General features: G+C 45.3%; 1 protein-coding gene across 3 annotated transcripts in view; it reads left to right on the top strand.

Moving 5' to 3' along the window:
* Positions 1-24,078, top strand: part of rad54b (RAD54 homolog B) — a 166,991-nt gene extending 142,913 nt beyond the window's left edge. For all 3 annotated transcript variants that reach the window (XM_067979273.1, XM_067979267.1, XM_067979261.1), the window contains 3 exons: positions 5,529-5,595; positions 18,044-18,244; positions 20,030-24,078. In XM_067979273.1, coding sequence (XP_067835374.1) covers positions 5,529-5,595; positions 18,044-18,244; positions 20,030-20,253 — 492 coding nt within the window. In that variant the 3' untranslated portion in view covers positions 20,254-24,078. The remainder of the gene's footprint in view (positions 1-5,528; positions 5,596-18,043; positions 18,245-20,029) is intronic.
* The last annotated feature ends 512 nt before the right edge of the window (positions 24,079-24,590 follow it).

The raw sequence follows: 24,590 nt of genomic DNA on the forward strand, positions 1-24,590 counted from the left end.
ATCAGAAGTTTCCTCTCACATTATCACTGTTGCAAACCGCACACTCACAGGTCACACACGCTGGCAGCTATTCAACCATGACAAGCACATCACCCAAAAATCCTGCAGGACACTCACCGACACACATCCCACTTTCTTGCAGGAGAAAGTGGCGCATAACAGGAAGCAGTAAGTGGCAGTGGCTCCGTGAAACATGAGCCTGCTCTCCTCTCTCAGGATGACAGCACTCCTGTCCCACCCCTGCCACTCTGCCAGTGCCCCTGCTGTTGCCTGTCATCTAGCCAGCCCACTCCCTGTAGAGTATTGAAACTTTATTATAGGAACAGGAGTAGGCCATTTAGCACATCATGACCATTCATTGAGATCATGGTTGATCTGGGACCTAACTCCATATCCCCACCTCAGCCCCATATCCCTTAATACCTCTGGTTAACAAAAATTTATCAATCTCAGATTTAAAATTAACAATTGAGCTAGCACCAACTGCCATTTGCGGAAGAGAGTTCCAAACTTCTACTACCATTTGCATGGAGAAGTGTTTCATAACTTCACCCCTGCAAGTCCTGGCTCTAATTTTTAGGCTATGTCCCCTTGTCCAAGTATTCAAGTATAGGAGACCTCCAAAAACAGGTACAAATGCATCAGCAGCCAGAAGCAATAACCAGCAACTAACCTGTAAATCCTGCATGATCCCTTTAAATAGCACTGGTGTGGGGTCCTCCAAGCTGTTTACAACCTATTCACCTATGCAAGGTTAAGACAGTGCATTGACTGGAGCATTGAGTTCCAAAATCGTATCTGTCCCTTTAAATCAGCGTTGTACACTGATCTAATGCATATTGTCCTTGCTTTACATGCTGTTGCCGTTCGTTATCTGTGCATGCACAAATGCCGTTACCAAGATGGCGTCCGGCGCACATCACGCTAGAAGCGGCGTGCGCATTCCGGATGCCATTTTGGGTCCTTAAGATGCCGTGTAGCGCCTACAAAATGGGTGCTATACGGCCCAATTATATAGCCCATGGAGATTAAAATGAAACAGTAAAAGGAGGCTTATGACAAAGGATAGTCAAAGGAAGGGTGGGGCTGATTAGGGACAGAAAAGGATATCTTCTTGTGGAGGCAGAGGGTATAGCTGCGGTACTAAATCAGCACTTCGCATCGGTCTTCACTAGAGAAGCGGATGCTGCCAATGTAGCAGTGAAGGAGGAGGTAGTAGCAATATTGGATAGGATAAAAATAGATAAAGAGGAGGTACTTAAAAGGTTGGCAGTACTCAAAATAGAAAAGTCATCCAGTCCGGGTGGGATGCATCTTTGGTTACTGAGGGAAGTAGGGTGGAAATTCCGGAGGCTCTGGCCACGATTTTCCAATCCTCCTTAGATATGTGGTGCCAGAGGACTGGAGGATTCCAAAAATGACACCCCTGTTCAAAAAAGGGGAGAGGGATAAACCCAGTAATTACAGGCCAGTCAGCCTAACGTCGGTGGTGGGGAAACTTTTAGAGACAATGGGCTCGATATTAGGAGGGCTACGGGTTCGCGGCGGGGGGGGGGGGGGGGGCGACTGGGTGCGTGGGTAACGCGCCCGGTGAAATCAGTCTGCCCCGCGCGCGATCGCAGCCTAATTGGATCCACTTACCTTGTCTTCCGGGTTCCCCACTGCTGAGCTGCGCGTCGGGTGGACTGCACATGCGCAGTAAGGTCTGTCAGCTGGAGGAGCTCTATTTAAAGGGGCAGTCCTCCACTGACTGATGCTGCAACAAACAGAAAAAATTACAGCATGGAGCAGCCCAGGGGGAAGGCTGCTCCCAGGTTAACGATGCCTCACTCCAGGTATCATTGGATGGGGTAAGGAGGAGGAGGGGGAGGACAGCCCGGAGATCTTCCGCCCGGTGGGCGGGAGGAAGCGGCCTGCCTCTGCCACCAAGAAGGCCTGGATCGAGGTGGCAGAGGAGGTCACCTGCACCACCAACATATCACGCACCTGCATACAGTGCAGGAGGCGCTGCAATGACCTAAGTAGGTCAGCCAAAGTGAGTACACTTACTCATTCCCCTACACTCCGTCTGCCACGTCACTGCCCCCACCCCACATCTCCTTCTGCACTGCCAACACTACTCTGTCACATCACTCCTCACACCCACTCAAACCTCATCCTCTTCTTACCTGCACTTACTCACCTCGCTAGTACTCATCCTGCCACTACCACTCAACCCAATCCTCATACAATCTCATGGCTCTATCTCATACTCACCCTCTCATGCATCTCTTTCATGGTCAGCCTCACTCAACCTGCCACTACCTGTGCTGCAGCCACATGGCATGCATCACATATGTGCAGTAGGAAGCGTACGGCAAACGTGTCGTGAGCATGAAGGGGATGCACAAGGGTGTTTGAGGGTTTGTCATGGTTTTTACTTATATTGAATTTCTGACCAACTCACATTACATATTATATTGGCACCACTACTGCCTCGTCTTTGCGAATCTTGTCTGGTTTGTGCAGTGATGCCCTTTCCTGAGGATCACAATGAAGACCCACACCTGATGCCACCCATTGTGTCACTGCAGAGTGGGTGTAGGTGTATTTACAGGGCTCTTTTGTGCAGACGACTGAGAGACATCGGCGATGTCCCCGGTGGCACCCTGGAAGGATGCGGAGGAGAAGTTATTGAGGGCAGTGGTGACTTTGACAGCGACAGGTAAGAAGATGGTGCTCAGGCCAGCCGGGAGCAGCTCGGCATGAAGGAGGCTGCAGATGTCCACGACTACATGTCAAGTGACTCTGAGCCTCCATGTGCACTGCTGCTCAGAGAGGTCCAGGAAGCTGAGCCTCGGTCTGTGGACCCTGTGGCGAGGGTAGTGCCCTCTGCGAAGCATCTCTCTCTGCGGTGGCCCTCCCTCCTGCTGTGCAGGTGGATGTGTCACAGCACTGTGTTGTGGAGCTCCACGTGTCAGAGGTGGACAGCGTGGCCGGTGAGGCTGGTGATGCTGTTCGCCCTCCGAGGAGGTCATGACTGCAGCTACGGCGGCTCCCAGCCGGAAGATGTACATTTGAGGGGGTCCGCAAGGTAGGTACATGTGTCTGGACCCCGGGGTAAGTGTGCAAGTTTGTGAATTTGATTGTTAGGAGGAGGGTGGTGGAGACCAAACTTTGTCCAAAGTGACAGAGTGGCCTCCTGCAATGAGTGAGGGTCTCCCTGCGCCCCCCCCCCCCCCCCCCCCAACCTGTCAAATGAACCTTTGCAGCTGCCACAGGCTGATAGCTGCAACACGTCCATTTCAACTGGGAGTGTTTCCCCCAGTACGGGAAACAGTCCCAGTTGTTTCTAAAATCCCACCCCTCCTGAAATATCTCCTTAATCAGGTCTGTTAACGACCTGAAATAGCAGAATAAATACTGTTAAGTGGCACCCCGCCGGCTTTAATTGCCTGCAGGAGTCCCAAATGCGGGGGCTGCGCGCGCACGTCAGCGCGTCTGCGGGGAACCTGGAAGTGGGCGGGTTGGAGCCGGGCTCCCGACCCGCTCCGGGAATCCCCGATTTTCGGAGCCCCCCCGCCAGGAACGCACCTGATAGCGGGTGCTAATATCGGGCCCATTAATCCGGGGCCAAATTAATTGGCACTTGGAAATGTATGGGCTAATAAATGAAAGTCAGCACGGATTTGTTAAAGGAAAATCATGTTTGACGAACTTGATTGAGGTCTTTGATGAAGAAACGGACAGGGTTGATGAGAGTAGTGCAGTTGATGTGTATATGAAATTTCAAAAAGCATTTGATAAAGTACGACATAATAGACTTGTTAGCAAAATTAAAACCATGGGATTAAAGGGATAGTGGCAGCGTGGATACAAAATTGGCTAAGGGACAGAAAGCAGAAAGCAGAGAACAGTGGTGAATGGTCGTTTTTCAGACTGGCGGAAAGTATACAGTGCTGTTCCCCAGTGGTCGGTATTAGGACGATGGCTTTTTTTGATATATATAAATGACCTGAACTTGGGTATAGAAGGTATAATTTCAAAGTTTGCAGATGACATGAAATTCGGTAATGTAGTAAACAATGTGGAGGATAGTAACAGACTTCAGGAGGACATAGACAGACTGGTGAAATGGGCACTCACGTGGCAGATGAAATTTAACGCAGAGAAGTGTGAAGTGATTCATTTTGGTAGGAAGAATGAGGAGAGGCAATATAAACTAAATGGTACAATTTTAAAGAGGGTACAGGAACAGAGAGTTCTGAGGGTGTATGTTCACAAATCTTTGAATGTGGCAGGACAAGTTGTCAAGGCTGTTGAAAAACCAAATTCGGATCCTGGACTTTATTAATAGAGGCATAGAGTACAAAAGCAAGGAAAGTATGCTGAAACTATATAAAACATTGGTTAGGCCTCAGATGGAGTATTGTGTTCGATTCTGGGCACCACACTTTAGGAAGGATGTCAAGGCCTTAGAGAGGGTGCAGAAGAGATTTACTAGGATGGTACTAGGGATGTGGAGAATCTGGGGTTGTTCTCTTTAGAGCAGAGAAGGTTAAGAGGAGATTTGATAGAGGTGTTCAAAATCATGAATGGTTTTGATAGAGTAAGTAAGGAGAAACTGTTTCCAGTGACAGAAGGGTCGATAACCAGAGGACACAGATTTAAGCTGATTGGCAAAAGAACCAGAGACATGAGGAAACTTTTTTTTTATGCAGAGAGTTGTTACGATCTGGAATGCACTGCCTGAAAGGGTGGTGGAAGCAGATTCAATAATAACTTTCAAAAGGGAATTGGATAAATACTTGTAGGGGAAACAAATTACAGGGCTATGGGGAAAGAGCGGGGATGTGGGACTTTTTCAAAGAGCTGGCACAGGCACGATGGACCAAATGGTCTCCTTCTGTGCTGTAACATACTATGATATTATGAAGTTACTGTCTCAGGGAGAGAGGTAAGAAGAGAAAATTAGAGGGATGCAGTTTACTTCAGAGCGCTTATTGTGCCATGGTGTAAAATTTTAGGTGGTCTCATTCCCCTGCATAGTGGATATCAAAAAACAGCACAAAATTTGTATATCTTTTCTTGTGCTGTTAATTTATTTCCCCATTCTTTTATTCTCCCAATCATTTCTCCAAACCACATACCTTCCCCAACTGGGACAGGCTTGAGGTCTGCTTCTAATCCTCTGCTATTGCCGCTCTAAATCCCGCTACTTGCAGGTCCTTGAGAGCTATCTTAAGTGACTAGATGATAGTTGAGATAGGGAAAATGATGTGGGCAACACTGGAAACAAGTCCACATCCCACCACCGGTAGCACAATGTATTAGAGCTGCAGTACACACACAAAAAGTGATTAAACAACACTATAAAAATTGACCAGGAAGTGCCATGTGCCAAAAATGATTGGAAAAACAAGGTGCAATGATCAGTAAGACTGGTAAAGAGTTTGGAATGATTCAGTTATTGTCTACATGTGGCTTAGACTCTTCCTTCACTCATCAGTTTATTTTTTTAAATATTCATTTATCTGCTTTTCCTCAAGGCTATGGCCAGGATATGGAGAGATGGTCAAAGGAGACCTGTGCACATTTACAGACTACTAACTACAGGTTTGTTATGACACCTTGTTCCATAATATTAAATAATTTTAATAATTATCAGAGATATCTGTAATTTGACTAGTGCTGTCCCCTCAAATGCCTGCTGAAAGCTAACAGACTGATTCTTGCTTCTCAATTTAAAAATGAGAATTTTTTTGTAATAGCCTCCAAATAAACATAAGAGCATAAGAAATAGGAGCAGGAGTAGGCCATCCGGCCCCTCGAGCCTGCTCCGCCATTCAACAAGATCATGGCTGATCTTCTACCTCAATGCCATTTTCATGCACCATCCCCTTATCCCTTGATGCCTTTAATATCTAGAAATCTATCGATCTCTGTTTTGAATGTACTCAATGACTGAGCCTCCACAGCCCTCTGGGGTAGAGAATTCCAAAGATTCACCACCCTCCGAGTGAAGAAATTTCTCCTTGTCTCAGTCCTAAATGGCCTACTCTTTATTCTGAGACTGTGACCTCTGGTTCTAGACTCCCCAGCCAGGGGAAACATCCTCCTTGCATCTACCCTGTCGAGCCCTGTAATCTAATGGTATTTTTTCAATTAATCAACAAAATTAACATTTTTTTTAGAGATGTATTACATGAAGCAGTGGTGTAACATGTTGGAGAACCAATGCATAGTGCCATGGCAATGGAGGGCACGGATTTGATTCCCCTCAGAGCTAGAATACCAATTTAAAGAGCACTGTAACCATAAAGTGTGGACAGCCTGCTTTTAGAAGCAGGAGCTTGTGCCTCACAAATCTAGTGGAATTGTTGAGGTAAGTTGGATGACATGGGCTATCCAACGAGCACAATTGATTGATTTTCAGAAGCCATTGATAAAGTTCCTCTTGTGTGACTTTTTAAAGATAAATAAGGCACCATGTGCTAGTGAGGGGCAAAATCATCCCAGCTTCTTGTTCCTACTTGGTATCCTTTTTGTTCCCTTTCTCAGCCTCAGCGTTAGTGGAGATTTAAGAGGTAATCCCGTGGTCAGTAATCCAGTTCACAGAATTACCCCCTTCACTAGAGAAGAGGATGCTGCCATTGTAGCAGTCAAGGAGGAGGTAGGAGCGATGTTGGATAGGATAAAAATAAAGTGGAGTTACTTAAAAGATTGGCAGTACTCAAAGTAGAAAAGTCACCTGGTCCAGATGGGATGCATCCTAGGTTACTGAGGAAAGTAAGGGTGGAAATTGCAGAGGCTCTGGCCACATTCTTCCAATCTTTAGATATGGGGACAGTACCGGAGGTCTGGAAGATTGCAAATGTTACACCCCTGTTCAAAAAAGGGGAGAGGAATAAACCTGGCAATTACAAGCCAGTCAGCCTAACATCAGTGGTGGGAAAACTTTTAGAAACAATAATCCGGGACAAAATTAATTGCCACTTGGAAAAGTATGGGCTAATAAATCAACACGGATTTGTTAAAGGAAAATTGGCCCCGATATTACTAGGGAGGTGGGATGGTGGTGGGTGGGGGGCGACTAGGCACATGGGTAACCCGTCCAGTAAAATCCGTCCATTCCCCACGTGATTGTGGGTAAATTGAAGCCACTTACCTTGGCTTCTGGGTTTCCTGTCGTCAACCTGTGCAGCAGGCGGACTGCGCACCCACATCACAGGCTGTCAGCTGGAGGAGCCCTATTTAAAGGGGCAGTCCTCCAATGTTGCTCCTGGAGCAAACAACCAAAATTATACAATGGAACAGACCAGGGGAAAGGCTGCTCCCAGATTTACTGATGCCTCACTCCAAGTCCTACTGGATGGGGTGAGGAGGAGGAGGGATATTTTCTACCCGGTGGACAGGAGGAAGTGGCCTGCCTCTGCCACCAAGAAGGCCTGGCTCGAGGTGGCAGGGGAGGTCACCAGCAGCAGCAACATCTCCCGCACATGGATACAGTGCAGGAAGTGCTTCAATGACCTAACTAGGTCAGCCAAAGTGAGTACACTTACTCATTCCTCTACACTCCGTCTTCCACATCACCGCCCCCACCCCACAACTCCTGCACTGCCAACACTACTCTATCACATCACTCCTCACACCCACTCAAACCTCATCCTCAACTGACCTGCACTTACTCACCTCCCCAGTACATATCCCACCACTATCACTCAACCCAATTTTCATACAATGTCATGGCTCTGTCTCATACTCACCCTCTGATGCATCTCTTTCACGGTCAGCCTCACCCAAACCAATGCATACAGCGGTTGGCAACGTCACCATCCTGCACTCACGCCTCTCTACTTTCTCCCCTTATAGGAGGAGAGCCCAGAATGCACAGGAGAGGGCGAAGACCAGAGGGGGGCCGCAACATCTGGTCATCCTCACAGACGCGGAGCAGGAGGCTCTGGAACTAAGGTGCACACTCAAGTGCCTGTCCGTTGGGAACACCGAGACTGCCACCCGACAAACGGCTGGTGACAGAACTTTAACATTCAGCACTCACAATAGCAAATGATGTTAACATGCCTTGCCATCTTCAGCACCTCAACATCTGTCATCATGCTTAATAATGCCTTTTGTTCTCTTATAGGGCCTTCGTCGACTGCGGAGGGTGATTCCTCAGAGGACCTGCCGGCCTCTGAGAGGGCACCGTCACATCTGAGCGAGCCATCCACCAGCGCAGTTACACACACCTCGGTGGGTCCCCGTCCTCACTTAGTTGGGGTCGCACATCGTGAGTCACCACACATATGTGAGCACGAGCAGACACTGGTGGCCGGGGCAGCTGTGGAGAGTCCGTGTCGGTGGGAGCACTCTTCTCCAGGCTCTGCTCAGCTGGACACAGATGCTGAATCCTAGGGGCCATCCATGAAAAGGAGAATGATCGAGGGGCAACAGCACATTTGCGAGGTGCTGGAACAAGTGCCCTGCGCCCTCTCCACAATCGCGCAGAGGATGGAGGAGTCCAACTCCTGCAAGAGTGGAATGGTGGTACAGGTACAGGAGAGAATCTCTGAGATACTGTCACAGGGACGTGAGGGCATCTCTGAGATAGTGTCTCAGGTAAGTGCGGGAATGTCTGCGATGGAGGGAATGTTAGCTTCCAAGGAGCTTCAAGCACGTCTCACCAATAAGTCCATTGAGGCCCTGACAACGGCCCTTCAGACTCAGGGTGAACAACATTCTGCCTCCTTAAACAGGCAGGCAGATAATCTGGCACTGGCCTTACAAGGCTTCACACACGTCCTCCAAACTGTCGTCCAGCAGAGTGGTAGGAGTGAAGTGGGCCTGGCCCAGGGGAGGGAAGATGACGAAAGGGGACATGGAAGTGGGGACACCACTCAAAGCGCCCCTCTCAACCAGTACCCGCAATGCTGCCTCCTCTCCAGATGGCTGAGTCTGCCCCTGCACAGGTGCAGGTGGAGCAGTCATTGGAGGGGCCCTCATGGGCATCAAAACCCAGAGGGCGTAGGCCCAAAGCATCTAATCGATCAGGGCGTGAACAAGAGCAACCAGCCACTACCTCTGCTGCAGCCACAGGGGTGGCACCATGTAGGAGTACTCGTAAGCTTACGGCGAAGGTTTTGTGAGCACAAAGGGGATGCACAAGGGTGTTTGACGGTTTGTCATGTTTTTTTATTTATATTTGATTTTTGTTAATAGCACGTTAAATATTATTATTGTCTCCTCTACTGCCACGTCTTGGCCATTCTTGACTGGCTTATGTAATAACTTCCTTTCATGAGGTTCACCATGAACACCCACACTTGATGCCACCCTTAGGTCACTCTACAGTGGGTGTATGTGTAGTTGCATGACTATTTTATGCAGGGGGCGGGTGCTGATGTGGCTGCTGCTCTGTCCAGGTGGTGAGGACTGGACTCTTCACACTGTCTGATGTTAGGAGAACTGTTCACATATCAGTGACTCCCTGGCCTCACAAGCAGCTAGGTGAGCCGCTGTTCAACCATGGGTTGCTCCCCCTCCTCTTCCTCTTCCTCGTCCTCCTCCGCCTCCTCAATATGGATGGTAGATGTGGATGAGGCCGCCTCAAGTGGCACCCCTCTCCGTTGTGCCATGTTGTGCAGGGCACAACAGATGACTATAATGCGTCCCACTCTGGTGCATTTTGAAGCGCTCCCCCAGAACGATCAAGGCACCTGAATCGCATGTTGAGCAGCCCTACAGCATGCTCAATTGTAGACCTGGTACCGATGTGGCTGTCGTTAAATCGACGCCGTTGCTTGGTGGTGGGGTTCCTCAGAGGTGTCATGAACCACATGTGCTGGGGTCCCCGAGGAGCCAGCCCTTGCAGGTGTTCAGTGCGTGGAAGAGGGGCGGGTTGGACTCCCGGAGGATGAAGGAGTCGTGGCAGCTGCCAGGGTATCTGCCGCACACGTGAAGGAATCTCTTGTAGTGGTCACAGATGAGCTGAGTGTTGATGGAGTGATAGCACTTCCTGTTGATGAACAGTCCTGGCTCATGTGGAGGTACTCTTATTGCTATATGGGTGCAATCGATTACACCCTGCACCCGTGGGAAGTCAGCCACAGCGTGGAATCCCACTGCCCTCTCCATCTGGCTGAGGTCATCCATGGAGAAGTTGACATAGTGCGAGGCCCCGTGAAACAAGCCGTCGGTGACCTGCCTTATGCACTTGTGTGCAGACGACTGAGAGACCCCAGCGATGTCCCCGGTGGCACCCTGGAAAGATCTGGAGGCGAAGAAGTTGAGGGCAGTGGTGACTTTGACAGCGACAGGTAAGAAGATGCTGCTCGGGCCAGCCAGGAGCAGCTCGGCATGAAGGAGGCTGCAGATGTCCGCGACTACCTCGCGACTGACTCTGAGCCTCCATATGCACTGCTCCTCAGAGAGGTCCAGGAAGCTGATCCTCGGTCTGTCGACCCTGTGGCGAGGGTAGTGCCTCCTGCGACGTTGCTCTCTCTGTTGTTGCCCTCCGTGCTGTTGTGCAGGTGCCTATGGCACAGCACTGTGTGTGGAGCTCCACGTGGTGGAGGTGGACGGCATGCCTGGCGAGGCTGGTGATGAATGCAGCTATGGCGCCCCCCCATCCTGACGGTGTGAGTTTGAGGGGGTCCGCAAAGTAGGTAAATGTATTTGCACAGCAGAGTTTAGGGTATAAATTAAGAATTTTGAATGGAAACACAAAGGTGTTGCAGCCAAAACTTTGTCTGAAGTGACAGAGTGCCCTGCTGCAATAAATGAGGTTTTCCTCCCACCTGTCATTAATCTTTTGCATCTTCCACTGGCTGCTGGCTGAAACACGTCTGCTCCAACAGGGAGTGTTTCCCACAGCACGGGAAACATGCTGAAGATCCTTCAAAATTGCACCCTGCCCAAAATCTCCACTCAATGAGGTCTGTCAAGTACCTCAACTATCTACCTAACTATGTAAAGCAGCATCCCGCCAGCTTTAATTGCCGGTGGGAGTCCCGCATTTGGGAGCTGCTTGTGCACCTGAACGCGTCACTGGGGAACCCGGAAGTCAGCGGGTTGGAGCCAGGCTTCGAACCCGTTCCGGGATTCTGCCATTTTAGGAGCCCCCCGCCCCCAATGCACCCGCTCAGCCATCCGAAATTTGGCCCCATTGTGTTCGACTAACTTGATTGAGTTCTTTGATGAAGTAATGGAGAGGGTTGATGAGGGTAGTGCAGTCGATGTGCATATGAACTTTCAAAAGGCATTTGACAAAATACACATAATAGACTTGTTAGCAAAGTTAAAGCCCAAGGGATTAAAGGGACAGTAGCATAGAGGATACAAAATTGGCTAGAAAGTAGAGAGTGGTGGTGAACAGTTGTTTTTCAAACTGGAGGGAAGTATACAGTGGCGTTCTCCAGGGGTCAGTTTTGACAACTACTCTTTTTGATACATAGTAATGACCTGGACTTAGGTATAGAGGGTATAATTTCAAAGTTTGCAGATGACACGAAACTCGGAAATGTAATAAACAATGTGGAGGATAGTAACAGACTTCAGGAGGACATAGACAGACTCGTGAAATGGGCAGACACGTGGCAGATGGAATTTAATGCAGAGAAGTATGAAGTGATGCCTTTGATAGGAAGAATAAGGAGAGTCAATATAAGCTAAATGATACAATTTTAAAGGGGGTGCAGGAACAGAAGGACCTGGGGGTGTACGTACACTAGGCTTTGTAGGTGGCAGGACAAGTTGAGAAGGCTATTAAAAAGGCATACAGTATTGTTGGCTTAATAATAGAGGCATATGGCCCAATGTTACCAGGGCTGCGGGTTCTCGGCGTGGGTAACGCGCCCGGTGAAATTAGTCAGCCACCCGCGTGATCGCAGCCCAATTGGATCCACTTACCTGGTCTTCCGGGTTCCCCACTGCTGATCTGCGCGTCGGGCGGGCTGCGCATGCGCAGTAAGATCTGCCAGCTGGAGGAGCTCTATTTAAAGGGACAGTCCTCCACTGACAGATGCTGCAACAAATAGAAAAAATTACAGCATGGAGCAGCCCAGGGGGAAGGCTGCTCCCAGTTTAATGATGCCTCACTCCAGGTATCAATACATGGGGTGAGGAGGAGGGGGAGGACAGAGATCTTCCCCCCGGCGGGCGGGAGGAAGTGGCCTGCCTCTGCCACCAGGAAGGCCTGGCTCAAGGTGGCAGAGGAGGTCAACAGCACCACCAACATATCGCCCACCTGCACACAGTGCAGGAGGCGCTCCAATGACCTCAGTAGGTCAGCCAAAGTGAGTACACTTACTCATTCCCCTACACTCCGTCTGCCACATCACCGCCCCCACCCCACACCTCCTTCTGCACTGCCAACACTACTCTGTCACATCACCCCTCATACCCACTCAAACCTCATCCTCATCTTACGTGCACTTACTCACCTCGCCAGTACTCATCCCGCCACTACCACTCAACTCAATCCTCATACAATCTCATGGCTCTATCTCATACTCACCCTCTCATGCATCGCTTTCACGGTCAGCCTCACTCAACCTGCCACTACCTGTGCTGCAGCCACAGGGCATGCATCAGATATGTGCATTAGGCAGCGTAAGGCAAACGTGCCGTGAGCATGAAGGGGATGCACAAGGGTGTTTGAGGGTTTGTCATGGTTGTTACTTATATTGAATTTCTGACCAACTCACATTACATATTATATTGGCACCACTACTGCCACGTCTTTGTGAATCTTGTCTGGTTTGTGCAATAATGCCCTTTCCTGAGGATCACAATGAAGACCCACAACTGATGACACCCATTGTGTCACTGCAGAGTGGTGTAGGTGTATTTGCAGGGCTCTTTTGTGGAGACGTCGGCGATGTCCCCGGTGGCACCCTGGAAGGATGCGGAGGAGAAGTTGTTGAGGGCAGTGGTGACTTTGACAGCGACAGGTAAGAAGATGGTGCTCGAGCCAGCCTGGAGCAGCTCGGCATGAAGGAGGCTGCAGATGTCCACGACTACATGTCGAGTGACTCTGAGCCTCCGTGTGCACTGCTGCTCAGAGAGGTCCAGGAAGCTGAGCCTCGGTCTGTGGACCCTGTGGCGAGGGTAGTGCCCTCTGCAACGCATCTCTCGCTGCGGTTGCCTCCCTCCTGCTGTGCAGGTGGATGTGTCACAGCACTCTGTTGTGGAGCTCCACGTGTCAGAGGTGGATGGTGAGGCGGGTGATGCTGTTCGCCCTCCGAGGAGGTCATGACTGCAGCTACGGCGGCCCCCATCCGCAAGATGTACATCTGAGGGGGTCCGCAAGGTAGGTACATGTCTCTGGACCCCGGGGTAAGTGTGCAAGTTGGTGACTTTGATTGTCAGGAGGAGGGTGGTGGAGGCCAAACTTTGTCCCAAGTGACAGAGTGGCCTCCTGCAATGAGTGAGGGTCCCCCGTCCCCCCCCCCAACCTGTCAAATGGACCTTTGCAGCTGCCACAGGCTGACAGCTGCAACAGGTCCATTTGAACTGGGAGTGTTTCCCCCATTATGGGAAACAGTCCCAGTTTGCTATAAAATCTCACCCCTCCTCACATAACCCCTTAATCAGGTCAGTTAATGACCTGAACAAGCAAAATAAATAGCTTCAAGTGGAATCCCGCTGGCTTTAATTGCCTGCGGGATTCCCACCAGCGGGGGCTGCGTGCGCACGCCGGTGCGTCAGTGGGGAACCTGGAAGCGGGCGGGTTGGAGTCGGGCTCCCGACCCACTCCGGGATTCTCCGATTTTCAGAGCCCCCCCGCCAGGAACGCACCCGATAACGGGTGCTAAAATAATGCCCATTGAGTACAAAAGCAAGGAATTTATGCTGAATCTTTATAAAATACTGGTTAGGCCGCAGCTGGCGTATTATGTTCAATTCTGGACATCACACTTTAGGAAGGATGTCAAGGCCTTAGAATGGTATCATACATGAGGGACTTCAGTTATGTCGAGAGTGGAGAAGCTGGGGTTGGTCTTCTTAGAACAGAGAAGGTTAAGGGGAGATTTGATAGAGGTGTTCAAAATCATGGAGAGTTTTGATAGAGTAAATAAGTAGAAACTGTTTCCAGTAACAGAAGGATCCGTAACCAGAGGACACAGATTTAAGCTGATTGCCAAAAGAACCAAAGGCGACATGAGGAAATGTTTTTTTATGCAGCGAGTTGTTATGATCTGGAATGCACTGCCTGAAAGGGTAGTGGAAGCAGATTCAATAGTAACTTTCAAAAGGAATTAGATAAATACTTGAAGGGAAAACAATTACAGGGCTATGGGGAAAGAGCAGGGGAATGAGACTAATTGGATAGCTCTTTCAAAGAGCCGGCACAGACACGATGGGCCGAATGGCCTCTGTTTGTGCTGTACCTACTATAATGTACTTGAGTAAAATACCTGAGGCACTCCCTGCCTTGTCCCTTGAGATAAGTGGGCACGGTAAGGGTTAATCAGTGACCTGTTGCTAAAGAAATGGCCAAATCCAAAGGCAAATGGTATTCATGACAAGGAGGCAACGCCTTAACGAGAAGTGCGAAGAAACATTGGTGAGGGAGACAAAAAGAGGACAAATCTGGCAAGATTACTGTAAGAGCCCTTTGCTCAATTGTACTCTGGTCATGCAATGATTCAGCTGGAATATGCCCCACACTGCTTGCATACTAAAGAAAATTGGCTCTCATGTATGATTTGTATCTCCTTTGAATGATTGTCTCTTGCCAACGATCTCCTGTACTCCTATCGAGAACATGTTTATAGTGTAAATAGGTTAATTTTCAAAACATTTCTTTTGAGTCTGTAAACAAGTGTTAGGAGTAGTATATTGTTGGTTAAATCATATACAGCAATAGGAGTTACAATAATATGAATAATTGTGCATAAAAAAACCTAGTAAATCATGAGCATTTAAATAGTTATAACACTGGAACTCCAGTGGAAAAATTTCTGATTCCTTTGTTTACTTTTTGTTATATAAAATATACATATAAGACATTCATCAAAAGTATATTTTCCAAAATCAGAGATATCAGAGGTTGAAATTCATGTCAGAAAATGTGTCCTGTAGTTGCTGAGAAGCTGTGGTTGCCTGACAATCTGAAAAAAGTGTTTGAACCAAAACAAATCCTTTGTGCTGTGTAATACCTGTTACCGTAGCCAGCCACAAGATGGAGTGTGCTGTGCACGCAGCAACAGATAAACCAGAACTTTAAATTGGACATTTTTCATCCCATATGTCTAAATAGTTACAAAATTTACAAACCTTTTAACCAAAACACTGAGTTTTATTAGAAAGAGACTTTGATGGCTATTCATTTTAAAGTTTTTTGCTCTAATAAATACAGACAGATTGAATTATAAATGGAAAAGATTGCCTGTCATTGGAAACCCTGTGCATCAGACTTTAGCTTTGATGTTAATCCAAGTTTCCTGATAAAACAGCATTTTCATCTCCCACAAATCACTAGAAAATGTAGACTGATTTATATCCATATCTGCCTCTGTCCTTTTGTCCGTGAATGCAAATCAATCACTTCGAGAACTTTAAAATCATAAAATTGCAGATTTTGAACTGATTTGGCATGACTTTCAGTAGCCGTTGAGTCCCTTTTTAAATCGTCATGCAGCATCATCTGTGTATCAGTAAACGTCATTGGCTGCTCAGATTTTCCATGGTTTTCACTGACTTTCAATTCTTTTAATGGAAGCAATAAACTTACTGGCATTTAAAACTCTGTTTAATTACGTTGTTAAATTTTGACTTAACCAATTAGTAATTTGAAGTCTTCAACCTATGATTACATTTTTTTCAAAAAAGTATATGTTTTATGCAGACAACATTTCGTGTTTACAATACTTTTACAGTTCATTTGGTGATTACCTTTCCTTTTTGTCCCACCTTGTCTTTTTATAAAGTAAAAAGAACTCAATAGTTCAGTGACTTCTATCGGTGAGTATCTGAGCCATACAGACCATAAAGGCCTCAGTTTGATCCCCTGTGTGTATTGAGGGCACTAATTGGCTTCAATACCACTGGGTTAGGCAGGGGAAAATTGGCCAGGTTTTCAGCTCCTGGTTGCTATCCAGCAATCCCTGCTTTAAGTACGTATGTTAGATATCAGGCAAGGACAGTATCAGGCTTGCATGTAATACATACCATGGTCAAATAGCCTGGCAATTGTAAACAATTTTACAACACCAGGTTATAGTCCTGCAATTTTATTTGAAATTCACAAGCTTTCGGAGGCTTCCTCCTTCCTCAGGTGAATGCTGTGGAAAAATTTTTCCACAGCATTCACCTGAGGAAGGAGGAAGCCTCCAAAAGCTTGTGAATTTCAAATAAAATTGCTGGACTATAACTTGGTGTTGTAAAATTGTTTACAATTGTCAACCCCAGTCCAGCACCGGCATCTCCACAAAATAGCCTGGCAACACTCATGTATGAATAACTGTCACCTGAGTGGGGTGCCAGAGGATGTCCCCCAACCGTGGGACAACACTTTCAGGAGAGGAAGGACAGGGAGAAAATTGTTGGACAAAAACAGCATGCTAATTATAAAAGGGAGAAAATGATTTTGATAGCCTGGTAACTGTAGAGAGTTGGATTCCCGTAGCCACGTATGAGTTTGTATATCCGCCTGATATTCAGACTTGACTGCTTTCAATGCCTCGTTTTTACTAGTTCATCATTGTGGTCAAAATGGAAGTCAGGAACTGTTTCATTAATTAAAAAAGGGGTGAAAACGTTAAGGGATTTATGTGAATATAGCTCCATTTTCTTGTTATACTTGAATTTTTGGTTAAAGGCTGCTTGCTGGTTACGGTATGTTAATGCTTTCCTCTGACAACAGTGAATGACCCGCAGTAATACAAAGTCATAAGTCTAATTTTTATTCTGTGATCATTGTTAATTTTTCAACAGAGTTCTGAAATATGATATACATGGTATAGTATTTTTGAGGGTATTTCCTTCTATTTATTCCTTATTTTTCTCCGCTCTGATGTTCCTGGACCTCTGAGTGATTTGCTCTATGCCATTGCTGTTCTGGAACTGGCTGCGTGGACGACATGAGTTATCCAGGTGCCTCTCCCTCTATTTTACTCTCATTCATGATGTGGAGATGCCGGTGATGGACTGGGGTTGACAATTGTAAACAATTTTACAACACCAAGTTATAGTCCAGCAATTTTATTTTAAATTCACAAGCTTTCGGAGGCTACCTCCTTCCTCAGGTGAACGATGTGGCACATCGTTCACCTGAGGAAGGAGGTAGCCTCCGAAAGCTTGTGAATTTAAAATAAAATTGCTGGACTATAACTTGGTGTTGTAAAATTGTTTACAACTACTCTCATTCAAGTTAGGGAGGTACCTTGCCTCAGCTTCATACCTTCCTATAGCAATAGGGAATTAAATCCCCACTCCATGATACTGAACATCGGTGCTCTAACACATTATGCTGCTAAGTACAGAGTGCAACATGAGAACTAATCTCAGCAGTGAAATACAACATATTGTGACACTGTAGGTTGATTCTGGATGCCCCCAAAGGAAAAGTTGGATTTATCTTCATAATCTGCACACACATTAAGCTTTATATAGATTGGGGCAGAGACTTTCCAGTATTTAATCACTTGCACAAACATGAGTACCACACAAAGAGAGTACAACCAGGAAGGTATTATTTGCTCACAACCATAATACTCAAGCAGTCCTTCAAGAAGCCATAGAATCACATAAGTTTACAGCACAGAAGGAGGCCATTTGACCTGTAGTGCGTGGCTCTTTGCTAGGGCAATCTAAAACTAATTCCACTGTCCTGCTTCCTCCCCATAACCTTGTATCTTCCTCTGCTTCAAATATTTATCCATTTTCCCATAGCTGTTCAGCTGGACTATTAAAACTTAACCAGTATGTCATGTCATGCCACATAACCGTTTAATATTATTGGGTCAAATTTGGGTCAGTTGGTAAAAGGCACATACAAATGAGACTTAACACACTTACATGATCAATCATGCATACTAACATGTTACTTCTTCCATTACAGGGACCATAGAAGAGAAGATTTATCAGCGACAGGTCAGTAAGCAAAGTTTGTCTGGAGCAGTGGTTGACCTAAAAAAGAAGAGTGAGCATGCCAGCTTTTCCCTAGAAGAACTTAGAAATCTTTTCGAATTAGATGAAGGCTCTAACTGTCTTACCCATGATCTTCTGTACTGCAACTGTGTCGAAGATGGAGAGGTGTTAGGTAAGCACTGGGCCTTGATGAGTGTCATAGACCCATTTTGTTTAGCTATCGATAAAGCAAAGAGGCAAAAATAATTATTCTCCATTCCAGCATCCTCCTCATGCTGTAGGAATAAGCCAAAGATGCCAACGGGGAAAACTAAGCGGTAATGTCTTTGACATCAAGAGTACCAGGATGTTCCCTCTCTGTTACATACAAAGGCACCTGCCCAGAGTCAATACACTTTTCCTTATCATCAGCTGTAGACACTCCCTGGTGTTTCCCCATGTCAGAATTGATCAGTTTGCAAGAATTGCTTCAATTTCCATGGCCAGCCATCGAGAACTGGTCTGGGCTGATCCACAATATTTCCCACTTTTCCTGTGGGGAAACAATTAACTTCTACTTATCTCCTATCCTGACTTCATGATGAAGACTTGAAACTGTTACTGTGTGAGGAATCTTAGCACAACTAGGATGATACAAACCATTGGCACCCTGTTGCATTGCGCTAGCATATAAGAAGTGTAACATTTTATAATATTTGGTTTGCAATATAAGATTTTACTTACTCAAAAATGTGGTTCTAAATTGATTTTTTAAAATACTTTTTTAATGTCTAACATCTCACATAAATGTAGTATTTAGAGATTAAATTGTGCTGGCACCAATCATGTGCTGTTTGCTGACAGGAGCTGGCATCATAGAATTAATGTCAGTGCAATTTATGAATACTTCAAGTGAGAAAAATTTTGTTACACAAGTCTGAACTTCAAGTTTCAATCAGTTTTATTTACCTTGTTTATATGGTGGTATTAGCCTACTCCTCCTGGCTCCACAACAAGATTAGTAAAAAAATTAAAACTTACTTTTCCAGAGGTCCACTTAAGCAAAGTTGGCCCCCTATTTGCATATGCAAAGGACCAACCGCCTGTTTCTGTCTTGGGTCCTGGATGCTTTTGCAGGCGTCTTTACCAATTAGTTGGGCGGCGCACCTTCACCATAGAATGAGCGCGTGCACGCTGCCCGCCATATTGGACACAAGCATTCGTTTTACGCCTATAAAACAGGCGCAGCGCCACTGAATTTCTAGTCCATTTTGCCTTTTTAAACAGAGTTTTTTGTTGGGTTACTGGGCTTACTTGTGTTGCTTGATTACTGAGTTCTTTTTAATATGACTGGTACAAAGCTGGAAGGTTCAGGGGTCAATTAAATAGTTGGCTGACAGTGAAATAGTTCTGTTCTAAGCATTATCTCCCTGATCTTATCGCAATGTGTAAGAGGCCAAAACCATTATATAAATTATGCCACACAAGTAGGATTTGGCAGCGGTTTATGGGTCTGGAACTGCTTTTAAAGCTCTTTGTGCACCTCCTGCAACCTTTCCTTTACTCTTGGTGCCCAGAACATACAGAATGTTGACTGTGCCTTACTATGTCACATCATGTGCCTCTTTTTTTAAAATCTACCAGATTTAATTGATTTCTCAGTCTGCCTTTTCACTAATATCTCCTAATCTGGATTCTTTCCTGCTTTTTCCTGCCTGTTTCTTTTGATCAACTCTTTCCATTTCTCCATCTTGCTCCCCCCCCCCCCCGCCAAGTTCTTTCTTTTACCCCCATTATCTGGCTAACCCAGCTTTAGTTACATCTCTGTTTTATATAGGATTCCCCAAAGTGAACACTTGACAATGTATGATAGCCAAAGGCTGAATTACACCTGTTTTAACTGTCAGATCTGTTGTGAAAATGTAGAAAAATGCATCTGAAACCATATTATTTAAATGAACTGCTGTTCTCATTCCAGCTAACCTCATGGCTGAAAAGCCTCCAGCTCCTAGAACCTGTCAACTGGGCCACAATTCAGAGAAGTCTGATTCCCAGAAACACCTTTCTATGTCAGAATTAATGTACTGGAAGCATTTTTCTGGAGAAATTCAACAGTTCCCAGATCCTTATCTTGAAAAAGCCAAAGAAAATATCACCTTCATCTTTCAAAACACAACAAAACCACAAGCTATATCCAGCTGAGAAAAAGATGGAAATGAGTACACATACATGCAATGGAATTTCAGACTTAAATTTGTAATTTTACTTACTTTTGTTTAGAAGCCTGGGTAGAATCTGTATAAACATTTTGGTACTGTACCCAGCCTGTCTGAGTTCATGGGGTTTGCTTTGTAATAAATTCTTGTAGTTCATCAAATTGAGAACTGTCACTGCTGGGAAAGGGTACCCAGTGTCAGCATTTACCAGTCAGGTTCAGCAATGGATAGATGCAGAATAAACCTCCCTCCACTCTGCCCCAACAACATGCCTTAACCCAAACCATTTCCCAGACCCATCACACTGCCGATCACTTGGAGTGAGAATTGACAAATTGTCAATTTGTGCCAGATTATATTGAGTTTTGTACTGTAAATTGATCATTTCACCGTGGGTCCTTACAGCCAGCAGAAGAGGACATCTTCATCTCATCTGTCTGGCAGAATTCAAATCAAGGTCCAGAGATTAAATCTACAGCGCTCACAGACTCCATTCTTTGTCACGTTTTAAATATCAAAAGATGGTATGAGTATATGAAATGCTCTTTTGCCTGCATGCAGCTAACAGGCAGAGTAAGAACAATATTTCAGGATCATAGTTTCCATTGGCTCCCAATTTTCAAAATGGCAGCCCATGCTGAATTATCATCTTGAGGAGAGAAAATTCGGGGAGCATTTCAATGGGTGCTGGTAGCCTTTAGGTATCTTGCCCAAGTGTTGTCAGGCTGTTTTACTATCAGGAACATTACAGCCTAGCCCAATACCATCATACCTGACATTCCCCCCCCCCGCCCCACACACACACACACACCCCAACAGGAGTCATCGGTTAGAAATAACTTGCACTTTGTATAACATGTTTCATATCCTCGGAGCATCCCAGAGAGCTTCACAGCCAATAATTTACTTTGAAGTACAGTAACTGTTGTCATATAAGTAGTGAGCTTGATAGTAATCAAGCTGGGTTCCACCCTAGCTCTAGGGCAGTTATGTCAATTGTCACTCCTACCTAGCTGAGATCAACCAACTCAGCACAAACCAGGAATCAAACCATCCTGGTCTATACTCAGTACTACACAGGGTGTGAATTTATCCACTGAGCTATCATAGAGGAGCTAGCATGTTAACATCTCAGAGCCCTTTCATGTAAGGGAGTAGATACATATTTTAATTGGGAAGGAAACGTAAACAATTCTTACTTTCTAAGACAAAATACATAATTTTTTGAGGGGGGGGGGGAATAAGGGAGAGAGTCTTAAAAGTACTACCCTGCATGTGATGGTGTCCACAGTGGTGGTAGTGACAATGCAGCAAGCCCTTTCAGTAAGGCTCTTACCCTCGAAGACCTTGTAGGATCCCAAATTTCATCTTTGACCCAGTAGAAGATTAATATTACACTTTAGTGGCTTGCTTAAATAGTAATTAGCAATGTGGTTTTAGCAGACATTCACTAAAACCATGGTCAATAAGCAGGCTTTGTAACTTGTTATTTAAAAGGATTGTTTCTGCTTGGGTGTTGAAATATGGCATCATTTTACATCTTTATAGATTTTCAAGATTCTAAAAAATGACTTTTTATGGGGATAGGGTAGGGAAAGAGACAAAGGATCCATTAAGTTTAAATACTTGATTTGAACCTGAATCTTCAGTATCTGGTTCTGCTAACATCTCTACTATTTCCACTTATATTTACCTCCTACCAGATGATATTAAGCTCTGAGTAAGTAAAACAATCTGCAGCATTGCACTGTGCATCTGTTCCTTTGAACACTGTGCCCCTCAGGGTTTTATTCAAATAAAAAATTCCCGAAGTTTCATAACCGTTCCAAAACTGGGTGGACCAGCTAGGAGGGACTTCAAATTTCCATAATTATTTTTTGAATAGTGCCAACTTCTATTTTTAAATGTTGACTCTAGTCCTTATATAAATGTGTTTTTTTTTCTCTTGGCCATCCTTTTTCTTTTAAAAAAAATAATATTGTGGATTTATTGGTGGTGGGTGAAGCTGAATTTAGATTGATTTTTTTTTCCTCGAATCTAATTCCCTCTGAAGAAATTGATGTCCTTTGTTGGGATATGATTTAATTGGTGCAAACAGCCTTCCAGTACCCTCTCCCAAATGGCCACTATTCATGTGTAATCCCTGACAGGTTAGGGTACAGCCTAGCCAAGCTTGGCCTCAGCCAATAATTACAAGCACTCATTCCAAAAGGGAATCTGCATAGTGATCAGAAGCAGGAACACTGACTGTTTCTTTGTTGTTTGCTTTCCTCTGTAGTCCATTGTGCTAGGGCCAATCGTAGTGCCCAACTGCCGGCCTGGCTAAGGTCAACCATCTCAGTGTAGGTCAGAGATTAAACCCAGGACTTTCCCTTACACAATTATTTATCAATAACCCATCAAGAGAACTCCTTTTAATATTATTTTAAAGTAGAGACAATCCTAACTTAAGTAGTAAATTATTCTCATAATAGAACAGTTTGTTCATACAAAATAAACTTTTTCATTTCTGTTGACAATAAGCGTATCTTTAGTGTGATTGGAATAGTGATGAATGATATGTGTAAAGCAGTCCACATGTTAATCTCTCTAACTACGGTCTGGTGACATATCCCATCAGGGAGGGGGAGAACAACCCATGATTCCTCACATGATGAGTTCCTCATCTCAACCAAGTCAAGGACGGTTATTTTCCTATAGGGAGGATGAGACAAATGGAGGATGAGTCAACCAGGGCCATACTCACACACTTCGTACCGGCTGTTTACGCAGCAACTTAGGTAGAGACCTAGGAAAAGGTCACTAGCCTGCAATTTCAGTCAGGGAAAAGTATGGTTTTCCGGATGCAGAGGTGGTATATGGTGATGGGAGAGAAAAAAATGTTGGAGGGAGGTTTCAATACTGTCTGAAATTGTTCAGTTTTATGATGCAGTTGTTATGTATGCGATCAATAAAAATGTTAATAGAATAATTTAGGTTCTATGTTTCTTGATGGAAAAAGACAATGAAAGCTTGTACTGTAATACAAAAAGAATTTCATTAGTAATCCCTACCCAGTCTACAAATGCTGTGTTACAATTGCCTCTAAATACTTTATATCACCTGGCTGAATCTAGGTTGTTTGATGGCCTGTGCGTTAAAAAGCAAAATGGATGCAGAATAATCCAAGGAGTTCCATATTTTCTTTGAAAGCCTAGCAAGTCTCCCAACACACAATTTGTTGGAGGATACAATTGTTTTAACAACAGAAGCATGATACCCAAAATCACACAGTCTGTTGTATAAGTTGATTTGGCGTCACTCAATGGGAAAAAAATTCTTTCTCTCTTTAGGTAACTTTCTCTGCTTTAATTTGCTGCCCTATATCATTTGCCAGATGTAAAACTTTTAAATTATATTTTTATTTCACTGTAATAATAAAAACTACCAATTACCAGAGATAACGGCACAGATTTTGCTGTCAAAGTAATGGTAAGGCCTAATGGCACCCGCCGTTATTTATGCGCAAATGGTACAGCAACTTTAGGCAAGGGGCAGATGCGGGGTTAAACTCAAATATCCAAAAGTTGCTGTCCAAGATGCGTCGCTCCACCGTTAGCTTCACAAAAACAGCATCTCGCTGTCTGCCTCACCATTGAAATGCATTGAATGGCGTGAAGTTGCTGTATTTGCACGATAGATACAAATTAAACTCTTTTGAAGAGCCAGCACAGGCACAATGGGCCAAATGGCCCCCTCCTGTGCTGTACCTACTATGATGCTATAAACTAAATGTATGCTGTAGTTGCCATTTCAAAAAAGAATAAAAATTACCAGGAAAGAATCAAGAGTCTAATTTTAGAGTTTTATTTTGCTACATAGTTTGGAGCCAAGGGTCACTCTCCACTTTATCAACAGGCTGAAAGATTTGATTGTTGTTCACTCAGCATCCTACATGTATGACAGCAGCAAACCTAGGTTAACAAAAGGAAAATAGCCCCTGGGTTGCCAATTGCTAAAGATACAGGTTCTTTAGTTATTTTTCATGCATGGATATATTACTGACCTGTCTTCCACTTTGCATAGGTGCCTTCCTAGGCTGATATATCGGTTGTCTTCACTATCATGAGAAGCAAGCTATTCCCTCTCTCATTCAGCAGCAGCTCACATACAAAGATGTTTCGTAACACTGTACAGGTCAGTGTCTGAAGGAACAGTTGCTCAGTGGAGCAGAGGGAATGAAAATTAGGCTGGCACTGGTGGATAGAGTGCGCATCCAAAGACATGGAGCTGGAAGAGTGGGCTGAGACTGAAGGGATTTGAAGGTAAGGACAAGATCCTTAG

This window comes from Heptranchias perlo, chromosome 3, assembly GCF_035084215.1.
Source record: "Heptranchias perlo isolate sHepPer1 chromosome 3, sHepPer1.hap1, whole genome shotgun sequence".
NCBI lineage: Eukaryota > Metazoa > Chordata > Chondrichthyes > Hexanchiformes > Hexanchidae > Heptranchias > Heptranchias perlo.